General features: G+C 38.0%; 2 protein-coding genes across 2 annotated transcripts; both read right to left on the minus strand.

Annotated features, from left to right (window-relative positions):
• Positions 1–550: 550 nt before the first annotated feature.
• On the minus strand, positions 551–5,288 carry LOC110059117 (histamine H2 receptor-like). Its single transcript, XM_020765833.2, has 2 exons — positions 5,206–5,288; positions 551–4,742 (listed from the first exon to the last, which is right to left on the minus strand). The coding sequence occupies exon 2, from the start codon at positions 4,504–4,506 to the stop codon at positions 3,379–3,381; it is 1,128 nt and encodes a 375-aa protein (XP_020621492.2). The 5' UTR covers positions 4,507–4,742; positions 5,206–5,288; the 3' UTR covers positions 551–3,378.
• Positions 5,289–6,036: 748 nt separating this feature from the next.
• Positions 6,037–7,743, minus strand: LOC110063311 (uncharacterized). The gene has a single exon (XM_020770319.2). It carries the CDS (start codon positions 7,718–7,720, stop codon positions 6,743–6,745), a length of 978 nt encoding a protein of 325 aa, XP_020625978.1. The 5' UTR covers positions 7,721–7,743; the 3' UTR covers positions 6,037–6,742.
• Between the last annotated feature and the right edge of the window lie 2,229 nt (positions 7,744–9,972).

Genomic DNA, 9,972 nt, shown 5'->3' on the forward strand with positions numbered 1-9,972 from the left:
CATAGCACTATAATAGGGTTTTACTGTGACTACATGTTTGTCGACATGCAACGTTGCCCATTGGAGATATTTGCAATTTAAAAAGACTAATTTGTGGTTTCTTAAAATTATTGCGTGACATGGTTAATTTTCAAATGTTCTAGATTGGCGAGAATAATTTCAAATCACTCCAACTTTGGACCTTTTATTGCTTAAGGTTTAAAGAATTGTTGGATTAAACAAGATGAAAATCCATCGCATTCTGTTAGTGTGAGAAATCTTTGTTGGAAGTGCAATTTTAGAGCTAATTTCGGGGTTTTATCCCTGGGATTTGATGTGAAAGCCCTAACACCCCGAGGATTGACCGGGAGCCCGAGCTACTTTGGACTCTTGAATAACTTAATGACCTTAATCATCTGTGAAAGTTTGAGAGAAATCGGTGAGATGGCATGTGCCACGTCTGCCTGGTCCTCTCGTGGACAGACTCTTAATCATCGCAACACGATCGGATGTGCACAGTTTGATTTTGAGTCATTTGAATTGGTATGAGTATGAGAAAATACACATCTGCTCGCTTCAACTTCAAGAGTTTATTGCAGTACTTTTACACCACACGTGATCCTCAAGATCACGTGACAATACCTCACACAGGACAACCAACTTATCATAACATGAATCAACAAAAAATCGATTCGCGCTACAATTGTACGGCGAATTTAACTGGAGAAAAGGTCAAATATGACTCCTATGTTCCCTATGTACTAACCACAATAAACGTCGGTATCCGAGAAATTTGCAGTTTAAGAGGTATTAGGCTATTGGGGTATAAGTTGTTAAGGGATTAGGGTGCTAGTGTGTTAGGCTGTTAAGGTATTAGGGACTTAGGGTCTTAAAGTATTAGGGTATTAATGTGTTAAGGTATTAGCCTGTTAGGGTATTTGGGTATTAGGGTAATAGGGTAATAGGGTAATAGGGTATTGGGGTATTAAGGTATTAGGGTATTGGGGTATTAGGGTATTACGGTATTAAGGCAACACGGTATTGGAGTATTGGGGTATTAGGGTATCAGGGAATTATAGTATTAAGATATTAGTGTATCAGGGTATAAGGGTATTAGGGTGTTACGGTATTAGGATTTTAGGGCATTTAGGTATTAGGGTGTTATGGTATTGCAGTATTGGGGTATTAGGGTATCAGGGTATAATAGTATTAAGTTATTAGTGTATTAGGGTATTAGGGTATTAGGGTATTAGGGTGTTACGGTATTAGGGTATTAGTGCATTTAGGTATTAGGGCGTTAGGGTATTAGGGCGTTAGTGTATTAGGGTATTAGGGTATTAGGGTGTTAGGATGATAGACTATCAGGATATTAGGGTATAAGAGTAATTCATAAAACCAATTGAAAGGCTGACAGTACGGCTGAAAAGGGTAAATTTAATACCCAATATTTCGGTTAGATAGGACTAACCTTCTTCAGGGGCTACACTGAAGCTAAGTAGATATGGATGAAACGGTTATAAAATTTAAATGATACTTAAGGAAATATGTGACATGATTGGCTGACAGAAAAAAAAAGAGAAAAATGAAACGTGTGCTAAAGCGGATACGAGAGGGTAATTCCCCAATACCCTAATACACTAATACACCAATAACCCAATACCCCAATACCCCAATACCCTAATACCTTAATACTCCAAAACGCCAATACCCCAAATACCCAAAACCCTAATAAACCAATACCCTAATACACTTCTATTCTAATACCCTAATACCCTAAAGACTCAAAACCCCAATGCCCCAATACCCTGACACCCGAATGCTCCAATACCTTAATACCCTAATACCATAATACCCTAATATCCTAATACCCCAATGCCCTAATAACGTAATCCCCTAATACCCTAATATCCTAACACCCTAATACCCGAATACCCCAATACCCTAATGCCCTAACCCTAATGATATTCTAACCCCCTAGTCTTGCATACGGCTGGTGCGCCTAAAATTTGAATTAACTAATCAGTATTAAGCTGGCGGGATAAACTCTACTGTCTTAAATTCAATGTAAGCATTGAAATCGGGCAACTTTTCTCACCGGAGACGGCATCCAATGTTCACCCAAAAGAATTTAGAATTCCAAAACCATATCAGGCTATAAGAGGTGAAAATTAGGAAACATTTTGTGTCTCCAAAAATCTAATTTGGCGCCAGCGGCCGACAGCTCGAGTGTCGCCACATAGGATGATAGTTGTGTTATTCTGAACAAAATATGTATGACTGGATTTATGAAAACCGTGTTAAGGATTTGCACCTTTTTGTTTGGAAAATCGGTCAGATATATATATGTATTTGTTTTGTCACTTTATATATTTTTTAAACGTTTGAGGTGTAAAAAGCTAGACTCAGCGCATACTTACTTATCGTGCAATTTTTTCTAGGAGAAGGTGAAGAAAGTCTTTTGAAAAATGATTTTTATTTTATTAACACTGAAACGTTTCTTAGATAGCAGAGGCATAGAGTAATGAAACGCCCTTTCATATCTTGATTTTCACATCGAATATATACGAATGGCGAAAAGTTCTTCATTTGCCCAAAAATACTAGACCTACAGACTACATGTAGACTGTTACTTCAAACATATTCTGATGTAATATTTCAATGGATATCAATAAGTGGATGAAGAAATTTTTATCAACGTTTATCTCTCATAATAAATCATAAGTTATTTATTAAGAGGATGCAATATTTTTCATCTTTGGACTGCATTCATTTTGAAAATCACCAAAGCGAGTTTGTAGCGTCTTCCCCGTCCATTTAATACGGAATTGCAAACAGATAAAAGAATGAAAGAAATTACCTTGAGTTTTGCTTACAGGTTTGATTATTGGATATAAAGTATCTAATAAGTAAATAAAGAGAAGTAAATAAAGGAATATTTATTTTCTTCTATTGGTTTTGTAGAATTTATCAAGGGAAAAGGAAAAATAGAAATATTTTTGACGACTCAAGACTACTGAAGCCATGTTTCGCTAAACGTCCTTGAGTTGATCTTGCAGTAACTGAGTTCTTTATTTTTTTGGTTGCGCCCGTCTACCCGGAAAGTGTCCAAGGACAAATTTTCTTGCCTATTCCCAGGTTACAACAAAGTTACTTGCTTGAAACACATATTGATCCTATTTGTTTATCCCCTTCCCAGTTATCTTCTTATTGTGGTTATTAAAACCAATATAATTGTCTTTTCCTCTAATTTTCATTGAGACCATGTGACAACGATAACATCGTTGAGGAGCAAGTACACTGTTTGTACATGAAAATGTCAAGTCTTAAGACTTGAATCGGCGAAATTAAAAACACAGGCCAGTTATGTTAATGTTGTGTCACAAGATCACACATGGTCGACTATATCACCGACGAGAACGTCATGTTTTTGGATTTTCGAAACAATCTTGATGAATTTCCATTGCCGACCCGTGTTTTCATCGATCGCTTTGTAGGATTTACTCGCCATGACGGGGAATGAAACGAGATGTTGTTGATGCCACGAATTCTGATCAAAGATATGTCGTCATAAGGAGCAAGCGGATATTCCAAGTTATCTAGATAATTAGACTTTTTACACTTAATTAACCAGTGGCCATACATCTCCATGAATGCTTCATAGCAACCAGGAAGTCGCAGTGTGTATATGACAGGATTCGCCAGCGAACTGCTGTATTGAAGAACCTTGAAAGCAAGAATCGCTTCGTATTTGATATCAACACATGAACGGCACGCCCAGTATGCAAAGTTCAGGCCGAAGAAAGGACCCCAAGCCACTAGAAAACAACCAATCACTAGCAAGATTGCTTTAGCGATGCGTGTCTCCTTTTCTGCGCCTTGGGCTTGTTGATGATTGTGATGAACACTTTTTGACGCAATTACAAACATGGCAATGTAGACGACAAGAATGACTGATAGAGGCCAAAGGAAAGAAACCACAGAAACGAAGAGTGTGTAATAAGGCCATCTGGACGCTTCTGTCACTGTGATACAGCACAGCGCTACTGATACGCTCCATACCAGGGCAATGACACAGAAATATGGCTTTTTAGAAGATATGCGATGCAGGAATGGCCATCCTACTGCATAAAACCTTTCTATACTTATCATCATTAAATGCCAAATGGATGCTGTCGCACTGAATACGTCGATTGTGTTCCACAGAGTATAAACAAAGCTTGGAAATTCCACTGAATTAGCGAGAATGTAGATGAAAGAAGGTACTCCAACGCCACCCACGATGATGTCCGAAAACGCAAGATTCACAAGAAAATAGGCAGTGCGAGTGCGTAGTTTATGCTTTCTTAGAAAAACTGAAACAATAATAATGTTTCCCAAGACGATACTAAAAGAAATAATCGAGTAGATAATACAAAATGTAATTTTTATAGCAGCGCTTGTGCGAACCAGTTCTTGGAACGCCTCGGTTGTATTAGTTCTGTTGGAACCAATCAAGTGATCCCCAGATGAATTGGTGTTAGTTATCATCCTTCGCCTTATTAGAGATCCTCGTCTTCAGGCTATAGAAGTGACATTAGCTTCTCGCTGCTTATGGTGTGATGACTGTTCTCGAGCTTCTGTTTATCTCATGCTGTTCATGTTTAGAAAAGGAAGGAGAGAATCGTGTCACTTTGTAACATCAGTTAAACCGCGAAGGAAACGAGTCAAACCAATGTTAATTATGAGTCACGGTCATGACACGATGTTAGTTTCTTTTATATTCGCTGCAACACAAAAAGACAAATGTCGTTGATATATTATTGCATTTTTAAAGGTAAGCCAGATTTATTCTCCTTACACTGCTCTTTCATTTTAAATTATTTATAGGGTTTGTTGTTTTATCTGTTCATTGTTTTGTTACGCATTTCACGGTCGTTTTAAAAATCAAGACCGAGAACTATATCCTGGTGCTGCCGGGCTCGGTTGTTGACTGAATTCCTTCTATCATGCTGGGGAATTAAGGGTCATACTCATTTGTTTCGGAACAAAAGCATCACTTTGTGAATATCAGTATGTTTCAGGAGGAAAAGACTTCACGCGTTTTCTTGCTTTAAACGGTTGTCGAGATTTAGTATTTAGCACATCAGAGATTTTTTCATATCTCCTTTAGGCCATATATATATGACGAGAAATTGGCTTTGATCTACAAAAATACCTGGTAAACGTCTTATATAATAACATTCTTACCTTTTTGTTGGTGTTAACTTTAAGCATATCTCTGTGGCTGGCCGCCCGCATCATAAATAGAATACTGCTACCAACTGTCAACCTTCAGCAGAGCTTTTTGTGTCGTAGAATATCAATTGTTTCCACCTTACAGCGAACAAACAACGAAGGCAAACAAATTGGCAGATTAAGGAAATCAAGGAGTAGTCAAAACTTAGTTTTCTTTCGCGAGATGTCACGGCAACTAATTTGAAATGACTACTGTTTATAATAAAATTTTGAAGACAACTACTCTTGCTAATATCCTTTTTTCAAACCATGAATCGAATGTTTCCAATTTCTGAATAACGAGTTTAAAATCAAAATTTTACCATGGGTGTGAAAAACGTATTCTCAAATGAAATCCGTTCGCGAGTTTTGACCACGTTTAACCAAAACGAAAATTAATTAGTCAAGAAAAAATCTCAGTTATTTTTATCCCACACATTTATAATTCCGAACACAGTAAACAAGCGTTGTCATTTTGGCTGTGCTTTGTGCTTCGATATCGTTTCAATTAACATTTTTAAATGCTGGTGTTTATTCAGCCGTCCCTGTCGTATTCGAACAGAGCAAACTGTCGGCCACCTTCACCAATTTAAAAATTATCATCGATTACTGGAGTTGTTAATTTGATGGCAAGTTTAGTGAATACACAAATCACTTCAGTACATTCGTTAAACCAAAGAATAAAATCTGCATGAAAAGTTATTCGCATATCAAGTTTCTGTGATTTTTCATGTCCGATGTTGCTGATTATTTTTTGCAATGTTTGGGTGCTCTGTTGACTCAAAAAATCTAGTTAACAGATGCTATTCAAAACATTTCATTTATTTGCCTTATCTTGGTTATTAGACATCCTTTGGTAGACAATCATTTTAAGACAACATGAAAGCGTGGAGACGGTTCTCTTTGTATCTTTAATAAAAGTACTGCAACTCATTTGAATGTTCAAAGCTCCAGTGCGTATTGGCCGAAAACTCGTTCCCGGGGTCTTTTCCTGACCTCTACAACTGAGAACGAGTGAACCATCTACAAAGGTCTTACTTTCCTAAGCTAGATGGAGTGTTAAATGAAAAAAACAAAAAACAAAAAAAAAAACAACAAAAACCAGCATTTGGAAGAAAACTACGAGGGACACAGAACAGATAGGTCCGGTGGTACGAAGAACGTAAAAACAAAAAGCATCGCTTTGTCACGTGTCACTTGAGAGGAGAATAAAATTGCCCACAAAAATAGCGAGAAAGTCGATCAAGCCTCGAGCTAGATACTTTGTAATATAGACTGGGGTGTTGATTTGAGCATGCTTCGTAATCAACCGCACTGAAACTGAACTAAACTGCACTAAACTACGAGTTACGTATTACGTGTTCGGTCCGACATCCATCAGAGTGCAATTTTCTAATCCCATCAATTGTCTTCATTTTACCGTGCCCCTTGAAATATCATTTCGGTGTGGTGTCATTGAACTTCTAGTCCAGTCTAGACATTGTAATACATTGTAGGTGTCTAAGCCTCTTTAAAGTGGAATTTCATCTTGTACAGGCTCGTCCTTCTTCTGCACTGTGTTAACAAGGGTGCATGAGTTGTTTGTTGATTGAATACCTGGAATTTCCATAGCATGCAGATCATTCTGAGATTCTTCATTAATGGCGTGAAACCTGAAACAGCACCACTGTACTTTAGCTCTCAGATCAGGCACTGATAACATTACTGTCATGGGAATTAGGGCAGAACTGCTGTACAGAAGACATCTTAATCCGATTGATGTAGAAAGCTTGTTAAGATCGCAGGAGGTACAGAAGAAGTTCAAAACACTGACAACGTGGTATGGCAAGCTTGTAATAAAATATGACGAAAATACGAGAGCCATTGCTTTGCTAATTGCAACGTTATTTTCTTGTGATGGAGTTAACTCGTGTTGAAGCAATCTCAGCGGCACCATTAAGAATACAGCACAGGTGACAAGAGCGGGGAATCCAAAAAAGGTAGAGGAAGAGACAACTGCGAGAACTGGCGCCCTAGTGAAATAGTATATGACTATCATAATTGATGATAGTGAAGAAGCAGCCAACCAGGGCGAGACGCTTGCTATGTAGGTGATCCGATCTGCTGCCGTGCGATGAATGATTGGCCAGCCAATGGCACACGTCCTTTCTGTTGCTATAACAACCAGATGAAGGTTAGCTAGTAATCCATGAAAGACATCAAAACTATGAACACATATTTCATTTAGTTCGTCAAGATTCATTGAGGTGTTGTTTTTGTGTTGCACAATTAGAATAAACAACCACAGCGGGATAAAAACAATAGCTATAATGATGTTTGCGAGAGCTTGACTGGCTAGTAAATGACCAAGCCTTGCAAAACACAATCGATCATCGGGATTGGATGGCTTCCAGGTCAGAACAGTGATGTTGGCTGGTAATGCAATAATGCTTGTAACACAGAGAAGAACAAAATATATCCAGGTTAAAACAGGATCTAGACTTGCCATGGTAGGTTTCTTTCACCACTGTCTTCTACTACCTGAAAGAAATTAAATGGGAAACAAAAAGTAAAACGTATTCTTAATTTCTGTGCAATGTTTCGTTAGCTGCAAATGAAACGAAGCGGTTTAACAGGTGGGTCAACTTCAGATTCAGTTTTGTCCGTTATAAATAAGAACACTTATTGGTGTGACCATATGGATGTATTGCTGCCTGTTAAAACACCAGTCAAAACTTTATGGATGAGCTCCAGTCACTGCAGGTTCAAGCTAAAAAAGGCACCAAACGTCCATAATCCCGGGGCTCCAACGTGTCACGTACCCGCATGTAATACAATCGCAAAGCCGAGCAAACAACCTCACGAAATGTTCAGAATCCTCAGAATCTCAGTTTTAGCTAGTTTCTCGTAGGGTTGCATAATTTTGATTCCTATTTTTTGCTTTTCTATTGCTTTTCTATTTTACCAGCAACAATCAGTGAACAAGTAAGAGCTAGGAGATGGAAATGGCCGGGCCATGTCTTGGGAATGTCTTCAGACCAAAATCCCAAGATAGCACTAACATGGGCACCCGAAGGCAAACGCAGAAGAGGACAGTTAAGTGAGACGGGGCAAAGAACGGTTAACAAGGAGAGAGAACATCTCTGATTCAAGACATGGAGGGAGGCAGAGGTGGCGGCAAAAAACCGAGTTGCTTGGAGGAGACTGATTGATGGTCCCCTTCTCTGCGAGGGGAGAAGGGGAAGATGACGCTTTTAGCACAAATCCAGATCCAACCAATCAAACTCTATTAATCGTACGGCTATCTATATCCTGCGATATCAACTAACATGATTTTGACAACTCTGGTTAAAATCTTATTCACGTCGTATTACTGTACAGCTAAACTTAAGGACGGTGTCTACTAGATATAAAGGTCTTTTTGCCAGGTCAGGACCCTGTCAGAAAATTCGATCTTAGCAAGGTCTATTGCACGCATTTTTCCGAGATAATTAGCCTTGAATCTCTGACAAAAATGCTGACGTCAGCATTTTTCTGAAAAAGAAGGAAAACATATTTCTTCACACATTTCCTTTGAATTCGTCTTTACATACAGAAAAGCAAACACATCAATATAGATCTTTAAATTACATGATGAATGGTAACATAAGAACCACTTTTGGTATGTCTGATAACAAAATCGCTGGAATGGCGCTTTTATCGTCCCTGACAGCTCTCCTCTGGCTTACCCAAAAATACAATCTAAATAACTTTTCCTCACAACCAGAAACTAATCAAGTGTTGAATAGGTTTGCCATTCCATTTCATAACATGAAATGTAGGGGGTAACCACACGTTTTTAAAAGTTAAATGAGTTGTTTTCATGTTTTTTGAAAAACGATCTAATGATTAAAAATTAGGAGTATTACAGAACTTCTCTACGCGTTTTGAAGATGTCAGTTCTTCGGTTGCTTATCTTCTGAGGAGGCAAAAAAACTTCAACGCTGATATTGTTTTAGGAGAGATTCGCCCATCGCACGCTGAAGGCCAGTGTCCCACCATATCTCATCCTGCTTCTGACTGAGTAATATAGGCTCCAACAAATACAACACAAAAGAACTTTAACACAATGGCGATTGCATCTGGGAGAGAAAATCGTTTGATTTCGGCGAAAACAGAAGAACAAGGAAAACTATTACATATAATGCTTATGTTGTAAAGGAAATTTTAAAATGATAACAGTGATACTTACCAAATAGATAGTCTGTGGCTGCACTCACTCTTTTCTCATTGTTTGTTTATATTCTGATACTTTTCCTCTTCTTTGAGTTCTTCAGAGTGGCTTTGTTTAACATCCGTTATTTGTTTTGCGATCTGATCTGAATGATTTTTCAGGCAAATCTTCTACAGAAACAGATCAGATCTTTGATAATAGAACTTTAAATAAATAATTTCCTTTTCTCTTAAATACCGATCTTGAAGTAATTCTATTGATACGCATGTTTCACAGCCGGCATAGCGCAAACCGTACTTCACAGTGGCCTAGACTCGTCCAATTAAAATAAAATACCTCAAACCACAGGCTATTTAATAACAATACAAACGGCTTCTTGCTAATTGTCTAGATAATGAAGGAGATAGCTTTTACGATGAATGAACGAGCTAATAAATTAGTCTACCCAAAACTATAGCATAGGTTGCCAATAATTGTATAAATGTAGTCAACACACGTTCGATCACTGTGCAATAGCATGATATGAACTTGTTATTTACAAATCGAGT

This window comes from Orbicella faveolata, unplaced genomic scaffold (assembly GCF_042242905.1).
Source record: "Orbicella faveolata isolate gen_17 unplaced genomic scaffold, um_ofav_v1 contig_24, whole genome shotgun sequence".
Lineage (NCBI taxonomy): Eukaryota > Metazoa > Cnidaria > Anthozoa > Scleractinia > Merulinidae > Orbicella > Orbicella faveolata.

Bases quoted from the DNA above. Each gene is read 5' to 3' on its own strand.
- LOC110059117 (XM_020765833.2), bottom strand. From the start codon at position 4,506: ATGATAACTAACACCAATTCATCTGGGGATCACTTGATTGGTTCCAAC.
- LOC110063311 (XM_020770319.2), bottom strand. From the start codon at position 7,720: ATGGCAAGTCTAGATCCTGTTTTAACCTGGATATATTTTGTTCTTCTC.